Source organism: Thunnus albacares, chromosome 24 (genome assembly GCF_914725855.1).
Source record: "Thunnus albacares chromosome 24, fThuAlb1.1, whole genome shotgun sequence".
NCBI classification, from domain to species: domain Eukaryota; kingdom Metazoa; phylum Chordata; class Actinopteri; order Scombriformes; family Scombridae; genus Thunnus; species Thunnus albacares.
The window spans coordinates 3,236,722-3,253,217 of NC_058129.1; the positions used below are offsets into that span (position 1 = coordinate 3,236,722).

Consider the following 16,496-nt stretch of genomic DNA (forward strand, 5'->3'; position numbering starts at 1 on the left):
ATTAAAAAGGCCTATTGTTAAAACAACCATATCCAATAAACATAAAAAGACAATACATTTTGATGAATTAATGAATTAAACACACACACACTGCAAAAAATGTCCACCTCAACAAGTCAACATAGTCATGGTCAACAAGTCAGAATAAATCAAACCACCACGTTAGCATATGAAACAACCAACTTTGTAAGGGAAGTGAATGTAATTTACCCATTTACCCTGATGGAATATTTTCATTTGTAAGTAAAGACACAAACATAGACTTGGTAAGATGGACGTTTTTTGTCAGTGGGGCAGATACAGGTGAGCAGACAAACAAATGCACAGACAGATGGACATTTGGCGTGGAGTGTTAGCGTTGCGAGACACGGACCTGATCAGTAAAACGCCTCCTCTTTTGCTCAGGCGACTTGACATATGCAGCCTGGGTGTAGGCATAGCTTTTATAGCGAGGCTGAGGGGAGGGACTCTGCACTCGCCCTTGAGCCACACTCACTGTGATCTGAGAGAGAGAGAGAGAGAGAGACAGAGGTGGACAGAGAAAGGAGGAGGAAGAGTTGGCAGATAGGTATGAGAGGACAGCAAAGAGAGGAAGATAAAGAGACAGAGAGGCGAGAGAATGCAAAACATAGAGAGCGAAAGATCCAAAAGCAAAAAAAATATATATATATATACAGAAGAGGAAGGAGCAGAAAATGAAGGGGTAGAGTGGAGGAAATGTAGTATACAAGGAGCAAGTGATGATGAAGAGAGGCGAGAAAGAGAAGCAGAAAAGAGGAGAAAAAAAGAAACATGAATAATCACACATAAGCTCTGTTTCCATCCAAATGTCAAGCTAATTTTAGGTGAACTTTTGAAACTGCATAGAAAAAAATACAGATTAGGTGTGTTTCCATCACCAGAGTGTCAAAAAACACATTTATGAGAGAAATGGAAAGTCTGAAAAATTAATATTGGGAAAGTAGTTATTTACTTTCATTTCAGCACATGTAGTGCATGTTGCCATATTTCATGCTTGCTGAAGATGAAAACAGAGAAAATACTGCAATAAATGAAAATATACTAGCCACCTTACACAGATCATTAGTTAAAGTATTTAGGCTATATATGTGTTTATCAAGTTAAGATTCCTTTATCTAATTAAAAGTAAAGGTAAAGTATTATCAGGAAAAATGTACTTAAAATGCGACTATGTAACTTTTGAAATAAGAAGTAACACAATCTATTACAAATGAGAAGTTGAATATGTAAGCAATAAAATATACTGCTGTTCAATTGAGTACACTCAGGGGTTTTGCTGCTACAGCCTTAGTTGTTCTGGTGTGACCAGTAGCAGTGATTAATGTTAGTTATCTAGAGGTAGAAAATGACTGTATAATAGACATTATTGAGTCAGTTTGCTGACTTTGACTCTTCTCTACTTGATTTACCACCTTGCAACAGCCACTTGTGGCCGCAGTGGCTGCTGTTCAGCACAAGTTACATAGTTTCACTTTAAGGCATCAAAAGTAAAAGTACTCATTATGCAGAATGCCCCTTTCATTGTGTTACATATATTATTGGGTTACTGATATATTAATGTCTAAGTCGCACTGCAGTAATAGATGGTCAAGGTGAAGTTAGTTTTAATTACTATATATACTGCTGGACAAAAACCCCCAGTCTTAAAAAAGTGAGTCCTTGATTAAAAATGTTACAGAAATACGTGTCTGTATCTTGATACAAGAAAGAATAGGAAAGGTTTTTCACATTATGTATTACTGTATATTTCAGAAACTGGTCACACTGTATGTTTATCATGAAAAGAAACTTGTAACTGTCAGATAAATGCAGTGGTGTAAAAAGTATAATATTTGCCTCTGACATGTAATGCAGTAGAAGTATAAAATATAATAAAATAGAATTACAAATACCTAAAATTGTACTTCAGTACTTGCGTAAATGTACTTTCTTACTTTCCATCACTGTGAATCTGTCTGTAAATGTGAAGACATTTGACTGGTACTTTGATGCTTCAGAATTCAAAGACACAAAAAAAAAGATCCTTGGATGGAAACTATAGATAATGCAGACATAAGAGAGACAGACAGTGACGGACATAGACGGAGAGAGGACAGGTGTGTTATGCAGAGGATGTGGACAGAATGAACAACATATAGAAGCACAGGTTCAAAGCTGATGATGCTGTCTGGAGCAGACTCTGTCCAGCTCCTACAGATCCACCACACCCATCCAGCAGCTTCCCCGACACACTCTCCTTCTGCCTGCTGGTGCTTTACAGTCACCAGTTTTACACTTTGTTTTCTCTGCGGGTGAAAAGATCATCAGGCTCCATGGCGTTGACATCCTGCTTCACACTCACTCAGGCACATTTATCCCAAACTAGCAACACAACATCCTCAGCAATTCATCATCTTCTCTTCACGGCTAACAAATAAATAACTGATCTTTAGTTTTGTTAGTGTTTACAATGAGAACACTGAAAGAAATATACTGTATGTGGTGGCTCATTACTTTATTCATTCTTCTGATTTATAATTAAATTAGAACATACAATTACTATTGTTTTTTATTAATTTAATCAATATTTAATCATTAAATCATGTATGTATCAGTGCATTAATAGTGAGTAAAAGTAGACCTCTGTTGACGTTTGCACTGGTGTCTGTTGGGAGTGTACTGTCCTGTGCAGAGCTGCTGTTTTTTGCAGCGGCAGGAAAGTAAAGGAACACAATGTTCACCAGAAGTGTGAGTGTACTGCACACTAAATCACTCTACACTGCTATGTTATGCATTAAGTGTGCAGCAAACACACACTTTTTTAAATGAAGTCATACAGCTGTGGTACATAGTTTGGATGGAATCTAAAAGTGGGGGATGAGTGTGTTTTTTCTCTCTGGTGTGTTAATGCCTTTCAGTCCTGCCTCTTCATGTGCATTAACACATAACATGTTCCTACTCAAGCAGAGACAGAGGCAATTCCATGAATACTTCATTAGTTAGCTCATGACTCGCCAACAACTGAAATACAGATTCTAATCTGCAACTCAGAGCAAAACATTCATCTTTATGATATATCACTAATATATGGTCAGTGTGGGAATTCATCTGCTGCTATAACAGCCATCACTCCTCTGGTTTCAGGCTTTCCTCCAGATGGTAGAAACCTGGCTGCAGGGATTTGCTCCTGTTCAGCCACAAGAGCTTTAATGAGGTCCAACACTGATGTTGGGTGATAAGGCCTGGCTCACACTCAGAGTTCCAGTTCATCCCAAAGGTGTTGAGGTCGCGGCTCTGTGCAGGCTTTATGGATCTGGCTTGGTTTGAGGCGTGGTGAAACAGGAAAGGGCCAACCCAAACTTCCCACACTGCTAGAAATACACTTTCATCTAAAACTTTGTTAAACTACTTTATATAGATTTGTTTTTCATGGCACACTCCTTTTACTATTAATAACAGACAACTTGTGGAGGACAGAGAGAAAGGTAACAGGCACTCAGATAACTGCTGCTCTCCACTGGTTTTGTGCTGGTTTGTAAGCATGTTAAGTAAGGTGTGTCTGTTTGTAATTTATTTATTAAGGTGTGTATGCTTGAGATGGTTTTGCCTTAGAAATGTAGTTTTTTAATAGAGTAAATATTTTTTGTACTAATTTGATGATTATTTCTTGATTTTTTGGGTTTTTTTTTTTTAATTGTGATGTTGTTGCAGCAACAGAGACAAATTTCTTCTGAGGGACATAATAAAAGTGACATTGACCTTGACTATAGGAGACTCACATATATGTTAATAATACACTTATAGTACAGTTCTGGAGACCTGACCTGGTGATCAGGACCCTGACTAATGGTTCACAAGATAAATATTGTTGTGAGATAATTAATTTTCTGCTACACAACATTACATTCATTTTTTCAGACGATTTGCTTTTTCTCTTGAGAGTTACTGAACAATCTTATCTGTTCAGGCCTCTGAAAATAGTAAATATTCATTTTAAAGGGTCACTATGTGTTTTTATGACAAGTGGAAAGTGTGAACTATCATTTCACCATTCTTAGCTATATATAACTACATATTATTTCCATTAAGGTGATTTTGATATTTATCACGTTTTTCTTCTGTTTTTATGTATTTGTGAACAAAAATAAAAATGTGCTTAATGTAAATTTACTTTGTTTTTTATGCTTAAACAGCTCCAGATCAAAGTTAAGACATGGCCATATAAAAAAATATATATATATATATTATTTAATACATACATGTGAGTAAAGTGTTTGGTTGAGTTGATGACATTTTAACTCCAGGGGAGGATCATATTTTGGATGAACAAATAACTTTTAACTGATGACTGATTCCCCCGCTTGTTTGACATTTCCATGCTGCGTCGTCTATGACAGCTGGGTGAGCTGCTGCATCGCTAAAACCAAGTCAACCTTTACACCACAGACTTCATAAAAGTTTAATGTCTCCCTGTCTCGATTCCCTCTCCCCAGCTATCAATCTCCCCTTTCACCTCCACCCCTCGTCTCTTCTCTTCTCTCTCTTCTTTTCTTAACCAGTCGTTTCTCTGTCTGTCTTCCGTTCCTGTTTTACCCCTCACTGCTTTTCCCCTTTCTCTCTTTCAAGGTGGATTAGCTGTTTTTCCTGCTGTATAGATCAGACAGCCAGAGGTGACCGAGTTCCCGATCAAACGGTTGCTAGCAAATAACTTTTAGCGTTTGTTTCTACCCGCTCAGAGCATCAGACAGGTGAGGTTAAGTGCATCAGGACAACTCTGATAATGTCACAGAAATGCTGACTTTGTCCTACTTTTACACACTTGTCTCAAACTTTGGATTTAGAAATTTTTTCCTATTTTTTTTTTTCTTGGAGATGTTTCATGAAAAGCTAGTCTCTTTTCTTCCCGGGGTCCCAGGTGGTGGTAGCATGATGTTGATCTAAGGAGGTGGTGACAGCACTGCTTTGATGATGACAGATGAGGGAGGAGGCAGATAATAGCCGCTGTCAGTAACTCTCGTTTTTTTTTTTCCCTCCCCTCGTCTTCCCTCTCTGCCTCTCGTTTTATTGCCGTCTGACTTGTTCCTCGCACTCCCTATTTGTCTGCTCCATCTCACTCTTCATTTCTGCCTTCTCCACCTCTTCATCTTTCTGTACATCTTTATATATCTGTACACCTCCCCACTTCCTATTTCTTCCCTCTCATCTTTTCTTCTATCCTTCCACTCTTTCCGTCAATCTGATTCCCAGAAGGAGAAGGCCTGCACTTTCTCTCCTCTCTCAGACGTAGACAGAGAGCTGATGGGGGGGTTGATGCGGCCATTAAACTGAGTGAGATAATAATATTACCAGCCATTACTCCAGGAAGCTCACTCCATCCTGCTTCGATTCAGCGCGATAGCATGACACTGACCTCAGCTTAACTCAGCTCTAAAGGTCAGTGCTGGTAGATCTAATTTGTGACTTGAGATTTGGTCTATTTTTACAGCACTTTTATTCAGGGGTTCTGTCTCAATTTAGCGGTCAATTTTCATTCCGACACTCACATATTTCAGGTGGTGACTGAAAGGATGGGATAACAAGATCTGACTGCCATTAGTCCTTACTGGAGGTAGCCAAGTGACCATGTCTCCCAGCATGCCTGACAGGGCTTGGAGATCCCTCATAAACAAGTAGAAGGACAAGAACATCTACTTGCATTGATGCCTCTGAGACTTGGAATATGTGACAAAAGGATGGCTCAGTGGATGAAATGGCAGATGGATGCTGTTTTAGAACACATGCTGTTACTGCTCTGTGTCCATAAGTGTAAAGATGGTCAATTACTTCAGTTTTATTACTGAGGGACTTTTACTTTTCATGCCAGAAAAAGCATTGTCTGCTTGCCAATCTTGGGTTTGCTAGTACAGGAATATGCACCCTTTAAAAAAAATGAAAAGCTACAAAATACAGTATAGTTCACCATAAAGCGAGATTAACTGTTAAAAGAAGAAACAACACAGTCTTCTTGTTACAAATGAAAAGTTGAATTCATATGCACCCTTGCTGAATTCAATACACTCAGCCTTGCTTTGTCTGATATGACCAGTGGCACATGGTGGCAAATGATAGCTATTTTTAAACAGATGCTGTTGTGTCACTGACATGAGTCAGTTCGCTATCCACCTTATTCTTATCCTCATGATACCTTGCAATTTTGGGTGCAACTTTCAGTTATTCTCTTCACTGAACCAGCATTTGCAAGAGTTAGGGGTGTGCCGCAGGTGTCTTCCCTTTTCTTAGAGATTTTTGAGAAACCGATTTTAAATAAATAAGATATAAAGTTTTAGATATGCTGGTAGGTGGATTGTAGCTGAGATAGCAGTGGCTTCATATTTACCACACAGACATGAGACTGGTGTCAATCTTGATGTGATGCTCTGACCTGGGTCTGTGTCTGCTTTGAGATAGACAAGGTTCTGTTCAGCCTCCTTAAACAAAACATGACCATCTTTATTACTACGGAAGCTCTGATAAGCTTTTCAGATTGTTCATTGCCATTTGTCACAATGGAATCAATCGAGTAGCTAGATATGCTACTGTATGTTAACTCTTGCAGACAGAGGTTCAGTGAAAGGAATAACTGGAAGTCATGCCCATAATTCATGCTTGGTATCATGGTGAATAGTTCTGCTTAAAGTCATTATGCCATACAAACGTATAATTTCCAAGAAAACAGCATGTAGAGCATGTAAAAGTGGGCTTACCTGAACTCTAGCTTGGATTTCAGAACCAGGCAGCTAAAGCAAGACAGCTATAAAGCTATACAGTTAAAGCTAGCTAGTTAGATAGCCACAGCTAGCTTTGGTTAAAGCTTAAGTGACCAACTCTTTCCTACCTGTTTGCCGTAAATGAAGAATCCGTTTTGATGATTCAGCATTTTAGTAATTCAGTTTGTTTATCCCACATAAATAAAAATGTCTAAATCCAAACATGATGGGGAACAAGCAATAGCAGCTGAATTAAAGAAGCCAAGATTAGCAGAGCAGATGTAACTTACTCTAGTGGAATTCACATGATGAGACTTTGTCCTACTAGTTCATTAGTTCAAAGTAAAATACTCAGCCTAAAAAGGTGTAATTTTTTTTATTACACAGTTCAGCTCGCCAGTTTAACACTTAAAGCACTTTGCCTTTGTAGGGCTGAGTTGGTCTAATTCTCTTCTCAAAATTGTATTTTTTTCTGAAATATATGAACTATTTTGTCAATGAAGCAGAATAATTCAACATTTCCCTCCAAGGTTTCACTTGTTATAGGACTTTTCTAGACAGTGTCAGTATTTTGCAGGAAGGCAGATGTATTACTTCAGTATAAATGCTTTAACATATTGAAATAAATATGCTGATTTTCACTGGAATTAAGTGGAGTTATGTAACCCTCGGCAAATATTCCCCCTCTTTCACATACTTTCACTTTTAAAATAATATTTCTAAGTTTCAATACTGTATATTGAATGAATTAACTCTTAAGAGGTATACTGTATGTTTGTGACACAGCTTCTTCATAGATTTTATAGTTCTGCTACATTTTGTCTTTTTAAAGGTGCAATGTGTAGAATTTAGTGGCATCTAGTGGAATGGACTTTGCAGAAATGGAATACAATATTCATAAGTATGTTTTAATTAGTGTATAGCCACCTGAAAATGAGAATTGTTGTGTTTTCGTTACCTTAGAATGAGCCTTTATTATCAACATAGAGAGCGGGTCCTCTTCAAAGAAGGCTACCATGTTGCACGGCCATGTTTCTAAAGGAGCCCAGAATGGACAAACCTAAAACTGGCTCTAGAGAGGGCCTTTTGTGTTTTGTTTCGAGTTTTGTGGCCACCATAGGTTCTTCTACATGCTTGGGGTGGAGGGGGGTGGGGTATTCAGTTGGTGGCAATCTGCAACCTCACCACTAGATGCCACTAAATCCTACACACTGGTCCAGTGGCCCAAGGCAAAGATAAAATTGCTTATTTTTCAAAGTACGCCTACACACCAAAATGCTCCACAACAAAGATTGACAAGTAATGGTCTTTTTCTGTCTGAAACAATTTCAGGAGCAGTAAAGCTGAAGGGGTATTGTCTTTTAGGTCTGTGTGCCAGGATGTCTGCTGATATAATCATGATATTTGCTGCAGTTTCTTTCTTAATCATGGCTTGTGATTATAGTGGTTGTGATAATCTACTTACTGCCGGTTTCTCCAAGAAACCTGTACCACTGTGAAATAAATACACTATCAAACTGTTCATTATCCAATTTGTCATTAAAACAGAAGCATTTCTCTTAATCCCTTTAACCATGCTTGTGAGCCTGTGTGACAGCTGGTTAGCACCTTAATTTTATTTTGCAGAACTATGGGGAAAGAGGGACTTTCAGATCTTCCCTTAATGCTTTTTCACTGTTTGTAGAGATGTAAAAATGAAGCATCTCCATAGTAATGCTATTACTCAACCCTTCATTATCAAATTTATTCCAAAATCTTTCATCCTTCTTCAGTCTCACTGAAATACTACAACAGAGAGTGTGTCCTGCTGGGAATTTCTGAAGCCCACTTGGTAATCCTGATAAAGTGGCAGGTTGGCAGGATAGCGGGATGCGAGTGTTGATGCTTAGAAGGAGAGGAAACTCATTTTGCAGCTGGGTTGTAATCCCGTTCTGGAGCTGATAATATGCAGTGTACAAACAAACGCAGTCATTTGGTTGTATAATATGCAATACTATAAAGCCTACTTGAATATTAGTATTTAGTGTGGGCGCTGCTTCAACAACAAAGCAATGACAAATTGAGGTGAAAAAGTAGCTCTAATGACCCAGTGAGTGTACATAACACTTAGCTGAGCACAGACAACGCATGCAGAGCAGAGGCTCATGGGGAAAAAAAATCATTGCATCTTATCATCATCACGGCACCAAAGCAGCTTTCAGACCGACATTACTTCTGTGTGAGAAAGCCCAGCCCTCTCATTCATTTGAACGGAGCCAGTGCAGAGTTGTGGTGTCCGATAAGCCTTTAAATGTTTAATCTGTAGCTCCAACTGGACCTCCTGGATCGTATACATGCCCCCAACAACACAACCCATTGCATTGTTGGCCTGAATGCAGCCTAAACTGTCATAATTATACCAAAAGGCACAGACACAATGACAAGAATCGCTGCAGTGACAGCAATGGCACGTTACTATGGTAACATGATGCAATGCTTCTATGACAATGTCTAAGGCTCATTATTTCTGGTTTTCTCCCAAAAATTTGGGGAGATTTTTTTTTTCTTATTACATTTTAGAAATGCTACTTAAGTGCTCCACTTCAATCGTTTCCATTGAAGTAACAGTGTTTGTAAATGTTGCTTATGGCTTCATTCTGACATGAAAGGACATGTATGGAAAGAGCCACATTCAATCATATAATACCTGCTACCTGGTGCACAAGAGGAAGAGGTGTCACAGCTGAGAACAGCTGGGAGGTTACAGTATCAAGAAGAATTCATCAGTGATGGATTTTAAAATGTTGTCGTTGAAGTCTTAATTAATGACCAATGTGAGCGCCAGGGATGCTTACTGCCTCCTCTCAAAGTTAATCCTCTAAAATACATTTTCTCAGGTTTTCTCAGGCGTGTGACGCCTTGAAATTCTTTGGATCAGATTTTGGGGTTGTCTGGAGGACAGAAATGCTGGATTTTCTCTTGAAAAGGCACAAAACATGGGCTGCACTATAGACAAGGACCAGGATCGATTGATGCAATAAAGTGAAAGTATGTATAATTTACTAACTCAAAACAGAGGATTTATTGTTAAGTTTCTCTCTCTCACTGTGTTTAACCTTGTGCTGCTGCAGCCTTTGTGTTAATCTGACGGCATTCAATTCAGACTTGTTTTGTTGTTGGAAGTGTTGTTACTAGGTCCAAAAAGCTGGGCGTTGTGTTAACCCACACTACACGTTTTAATCTTCCTTTCTGCATGACCTGTGACTTTTATGCTCACACTGTATGGATCAACTGAAGGTAAGCACAGAATTCCTGGTCGGTTATGTCCAGTGACAATTCCAAGATAATTCCTAGATAACCACATCCTCTACAATGTTGGCAAAAAGAGAGAAAAGCAGTAATACTTTGTGCAATCTTTGCATCTTTTGAATACAGCAATGTGGAAAATTGTGGAACATCAGACAGCCGACCAAAATTTCTGACCTGTCAGAAATCCAACTGATTGTCTGACAAGCATTCAAGCAATTAACTGGGCATCGTGCCTTCAAGTTACACGTCAAACAACAACTGATCTGACAGAATATTGTCCAGATTCTAAAATTAATCAGGGCAACCAATTCAGGGTTCAAATCTGGATTAATCCAGACAGTGTGCATATTTTAAGATTGCCATCATGACTTTTACATAAAAGCCGCTTACTCAGATGAGACTGACATGTACAGTGAGACTGTCATCACTGTTATGTGAACTACGTACATGTCTGAGAGAAGCTTTACTTACATACACCAATCTGGGTGAGAAAGCTGTTTTCTCCACATTTTTCCCCTTTACTTTCTACTACCCAAATATTTTCTGTGTCTCCTCAATTAGTGTAAACCACATTAATGAACTTCCTCTTGTATCAGGAAATGCACATTTTGGATGCATGGGACAAAAATCTGGTGGAAAATTGGCTCAAACTGAACTACAACTTGTAATAAATGCAGTTAATTTTCAGTGAAAACCAACAATGAGCCATAACAGTGTCATGTGGCAACCATAGTAACACCAACATTGTTGTCAACAGACAGCGTTTGCACGAAGGACTGAAACAACATCAGTGCATCGTGTGCGTTTGCATTCTGTGTGTGTGTGTCTCACCTGCTGAGAGTAGCGCTGCTGGGTCTGGATCTGATAGTGCTCCTCAGTCGTCACCCGGGTGATGCTGCTCGCCGCCGCCCGGGGCAGCATCTCCACTTCTTGGATGGCCTCCATGGAAACACTTTGTGGAAGCACCTGGAAGAGTGACGTGATGTACATGATGACACTCTTCTTGTCGGGGTGAGGCACGGCCACATCTGAAGAGCAGAGAGAATGAGAGAAATAACTCAATGTCAAAATCCAAAAGAGATAAACCACTCGAGATGAACAACCTGAACAATCAATGACAGAAAAATAGCTTCCACAACAGCCTTTTCAAGTTGTTTTTGTAAAGATCCCCATCCACACTGAAAGGCCTGAACATTGGAAACATTTTCATTTCTTCTTTTTCTTCTCTCAGATGACAAACAATACTGTGAATTACAGCCAACATCTGGAGTGTGACAGACAGTCTGGTTAGTCTGCTGCATCTCAGCTGCTCTGTCCACTCTTGCGCTACATCATCACTTTACTTCATACAGATGAGCAAACAGTAATAATAAGTAATATAATATGAAGATCTAATATGATAGAATGTAATATATGAAATCTGGACATTAATTTTGTCCTCCTCATTAACTGCAATTGGGTCAGTTGTGTATCTTCTGCGCATCATGCATGTATCTCTAATTGTAGAGGAGTAAAAACAGTCTATTTATATCATACTGTATCATCACTGGTACACATGTGAAATATACAGCAGTGTGTTACTGCTGTTGTTGATTAATACATATGGAAGGAGTGTTTTTCTATGTAACAGTATGGAGGATGATCTGTGACACACGATCCTTATCACTGCATCCTGTGAGTTTTGTGTTTTATTCTTCAACCATCACGTAGCTGCTAGTTATCTTTTGCTAACCTGAATAGGACTTGGTGTTGGATCATTTACAAAACTATGTACAGACTCTGTGCCAGGTGTGTGTGTTTTTGGAATACAATCCCACTTACCCTCCTACTGTTTTGGTCCTCACCCAATGTCTGACTGAACATTTCAGCCTTCTATGGTCCTATAGTTGTCTTATAAAATTTAAATAAATACAGCTTAATAACCTTTGCTATGCAATCAGTAATACTGACATTTTAAATTAGTGATCAAAGTGAGGTTAGTGGTGACGCAAAGTTTTCATTGTTTTCCAAAAGGAATCAAACAAAAATATCTTCATTATCATCTTATTATTAGTATATCTTATTTTACTGATGTTATCCTTAGTTTATTGCAAATGTCACAATTTTTAGATTTTAATCATTCACTTTTATGTAAAGCACTTTGTGTTGCATTTATGCAAAATAAAGGTTATCATAATAATTATTAACTGCCAGCTTGGTGTGGATGGAGGGCCAAAACTGAGAAAAAAAGATTTTGAGATAGTGTATATGTCATGGAATCTGTGTTTGTAGACTTTTAGTGATTTTTGTTTTTGTTTGTTGCAGATGGGGGAGGTTGAAGTGTTGTGTATGTTTCATGTGTGTTCTGCTACAGTTTTGTGTATGTCAATTTACTGAGAAGGGGATTGTTTATTGGGGTTTTGGTTTTCTGTTTTCCCTGTGTTTTGCCCCTGTATCCCTCGCCTGCCTTTCCCTCCACACCTGTCCTGCATCTAGCCTCGTTAGCCCTGCCCTGCTCTGTGTTTTCCCCACACCTGCCCTCTATCAGCCTCGTCACCCTGCCCTGCTCCCTGTGTTTCCCCCAGACAATCGGCTCCCTGTCTGTTCTCCTGTTCGTCACCTCGCTCCCCTCTCCTGAGCTTCTCCGCCCATCTCCCCACCTGCATCTCATCTACTCATAAGTTCAGTTTTTAAGTCCTGCTTTTTCTGTTCAGTCTTTGTTGGATCCTCTGTTCACTTTGTTCTACTCGGCTCAGCGGTCAGTTTAGCTTTTTGACCTACCAGCTTTATTTTACCTGCATGAGCCTTGAATAAAGAAGTTTCTCTTCAGCCCTGCTTTCCCTACAGTCTCTGCATTTGGGTCCATTCCTGCTACTCTTTGTGACAGTATATTGTCTGAGATAAATAAGCAAGTAGTAATGAAAACAAATAATAGTTATTCCAATCTGATGGAGCTTAAAAATGACTGCACGAGTGCATCAGTGTGTGTAACAGAACGTGATGGCCACTTATAAGACATCTCAGAGGCTGCAGGGTAATGCACTAGATGGTCTTTTAACTGCAAAAACAGATTTGAGTCATTTTTCTTTGTGCTCATGAATAACTGGAGGCCAGTGTTTTAGCTGCTTTTTATTTCCCATAGCATCAGTGTTTGTCAGTCATTCTGTCTGCCCTGAATCTTACAGCTAAATTAAGCTGGAGCAAAGTTTTCTAAAAGGTGGACAAAGATAAAACAGTGCTGTGATTTCAGGAAGGTTGGCCACAGCCTGTGGCCCAGCCAGTCAGCCCAGAGCAAAAGTAATAGAGACAGATGACAGCGAGGGTGAGACACCGCAGATAAATGAACACCAAGAGAGACTGAGACGGAGATAGAAAGAGGAAAGGAAAAAAAAAAAGGGGGGGGGTCGAGCTGAGGGAGAGGAGTAAGAAGAGCAAAAGGGGTGGAAAGAAAGTCAGACACAGAAAGAAATGGAGTGCTAATGAAGTGATGCTTGTGGGTATGTTAACAGAGTGGTGTGTAGTGTGTGTGTAATGGATAGCAGCTCACAACAGTAAGACTAATGAACAGCAGAGAGAAAGAGATGACAACAGACAGGAAAAAAAACACAAAGATAAAGAGAAAAATAGCCAGACACAAAGTAACAGAAATTTGTGTGTGTGGACTATGCAAGCATGGCAAGGAAGATATGTGTGTTAGGTGTGTGTGTGTGTGTGTGTGAGAGAGAGAGAGAGAGGGAGATATAGATAGATAAAGCTAGAGAAAGAGTCATAGTTCTGGCTGTGGAATACTGATTTATCAGCATCACAGAAAAATCGGAGGGTGTTATTGTTTGTCTGAGGAGGACAAACAGCTCCATAAATAATGCCACCATCTGCAAGTGTGTGTGTGTGGAAGTGTGTACACACCCCTAACTCGTTTAGCACACTCAGTTGCTGTTTTTTTTTGTCCCATGATCTCCATTTTAATCATTTCAACAAAGCTATGTGTGTATACTTATGAGACTCTATGGGTGTCTGTGTGTATATTACTGTATATGTGTTTGTACATGTGGATGTGTGTATTTTCTAGTGTGTGTGTGTGTGTGGGTGATTGTGCTGTAAGTGAACCCATTTTTGTGTGTGCAAGCATGTGACTGTGTGTATTGATGTGTATTTATGAATGTATTTGCATTTTTTTTCTTGCATGTTGCTTCAAGGATATCTGTACAGCTCTGTGTGTGTGTGTGTGTGTGTGTGTGTGTGGTGATTACATCTGTCTGTAAACATACACTGTGGAAATGTCATTAGTTTGGATTGAAATAGCTTCTCAGATTATTCCCCAGAAAAGATTTGCTTTTGACAGTGGTGTTTAGCTTATAATTGAGAAAATCTATTTTTATCCAACAAAACAAATGATATTATTCCATTCATGACTTCTCCAAGTTGCTACAACCCACGTTAGGTCAGACATAACTTTAGAGCTTGGTAGAGAGAAACATGTCTAACCAATATTCCACGGTTTCCTGATGTGTTCAAGGAATACGTGAGGAATATGGCTTCCAAGAGATAAAGTTTGAGACCCCGAGCTGCAGGGCGGCAGCTGGCTGTCAGCTTTGATTCCAGGGAAGAGAAGTGAACAAAGGCTCAAGAGCACAAAGAAACAACGCAAAGACAAGAAAGAGGAGTTTAAAAGGAATTAGAGAGAGAAGCTGATGAGAGAGAAAAGAGACAAATGCAGGATAAACAGCGGGGAGTGAAAAGGGAAAGAGAAATGGACTAATGAAATGAAGAGAGTGATTATGTAATACAGAGACTATCCCTCGATATCACAACCTCCAATATGGCTGCCTGAGGGGTTATGACATCACCTCAATGCCTGTACAGTATACTAAAAAGCAAGTATTCAACTTTTTAGTATGCAAGCTTTGAGGTGATGTAATAACACCTCTGGCAGCCATATTGTTGAGAATGGATGGGTCTAGAAAATCGTTCCGTTCTGTTTTTTGATGATGTGTTTTTTTCTCAGTATCTAAGTGAGCCTGGTAAACAGATACTTCCCTCTCTGAACAGGCTACCTGGTGCTTTCTGGCTGGAGGACTGTGTGCTAGGCTAGTGCTGTTGTACAGACTAATCCACCAGCTGAGTTTTGTGTGGTCTCTCTAGTAATGTTAACATTTCCTTGGTGCCAAAGTGGAGACGAGCACAGAGCAGTGAGCGTGATTTTGGTGATTTGTAGGCAAAAAGATGTCTAAGCCGTCTATTAAAAATGGATTTCCAGTTTCCTTGATGTTTCTTAGACTATAACCATTATTTCAATGGCACTTTGATGACTATGTAACAGATTGTATAGGATCTCCGGGACTTTTTTTTTTTTTTTTTAGCAAAAGCTGGTCAAATGTGGGTAAAAAGGCCTTTACATACATTACAGCATTATTGCACACATTTACAAGTGACATGCCACAGCATATGTGGTGGCCTGTGTACTTCACACTAATTGGTCTCCACAGTCAGTGCACAGCAAGTCATTAAGAGGTGTGAAAGAGCGTTGTCAAATCACATCATGAAAAACAGTTTGACTTTATTAGGCTGAATGTGGAAATTAGTGCCAGCCTCAGAAATGACTTCTTCTATTCTTGTATTGACCTACAATTTTTACAATAAAATGCCTCCTAAAAGGAAGGGGACAGAGGAGTAAGTAAGAACTGGAGCTACATGTTGAGAATGTGAGCTTTCTCTACTAAATAACCAACGTTGCTGGCTGACTAACCAACTAACTCTGGATTGCATTTTCCATTTTCCTGTAAAGTATTGTTTATGTTCATGTCATTCATTTATGATTCTACATACAAAACTAATAGGGCTGAGATGTGATTATAAACACAGCAGCCAAAGCAGCTAATTACTGGTTAACTGGTTGTGGGAACATATACTTATTGTGGTTTTCTGTTATTACATATATCATATACTGGTGTTAAACATGGTGTAAAAGTGTGTAGAAATGCTCCCTGCAAGTCAAAAGTCAGGGCTTAAACTTGCACTCAACATATCTTTTGCTTCTTTCTGTTCTTTGCTACCTTGTCGCTACTTTTTTGAACTGTAAATCTGTAAAAGATATTACAGTAGAGCCTCAGAATATAAATCTAGACTTCAAAATGTGCATAATATATCCCCTTTCACATGTGCAAAGTGGCCAGAATTGTTTCTTAATGAGCATCCGGGTAGCAGGTAGCAAAGGAGGATCTCATGTCAGATCTTACAGTAGCTAACAGTGTAAGGTCATGCTTGATTGGCTTTTAGCTGTGTTAGGGGCTTACTGTGTCTCCATTATGTATCATTTTATTATCTGCAAACTAGCTGTTGAACAGAGACAAGCCCACAAGAAAACTTTCAATCTGCCTCTCTATACCTCTCCACTGAATTGACACAAATTAGCTTCATTCAGACAGAAATGACCAAAATATTATGAGTCATCCACAATCCAGATCAACATTAGATGCTTTATCT

General features: G+C 39.1%; 1 protein-coding gene and 1 long non-coding RNA gene across 10 annotated transcripts in view; one reads left to right on the forward strand and one right to left on the reverse strand.

The window, feature by feature from the left end:
- Nucleotides 1-16,496, reverse strand: part of dmd (dystrophin) — a 320,693-nt gene that overhangs the window by 177,561 nt on the left and 126,636 nt on the right. For 7 of the 9 annotated variants that reach the window (XM_044344903.1, XM_044344899.1, XM_044344896.1 and 4 more), the window contains 2 exons: nucleotides 10,866-11,062; nucleotides 374-502 (listed from right to left, as the gene is read on the reverse strand). In XM_044344903.1, coding sequence (XP_044200838.1) covers nucleotides 374-502; nucleotides 10,866-11,062 — 326 coding nt within the window. The remainder of the gene's footprint in view (nucleotides 1-373; nucleotides 503-10,865; nucleotides 11,063-16,496) is intronic. The other 2 variants (XM_044344900.1, XM_044344901.1) reach the window with 2 other exon arrangements.
- On the forward strand, nucleotides 4,202-5,986 carry LOC122976429. Its single transcript, XR_006400931.1, has 3 exons — nucleotides 4,202-4,748; nucleotides 5,248-5,433; nucleotides 5,553-5,986. It is a non-coding gene; the product is annotated as an uncharacterized LOC122976429 (long non-coding RNA).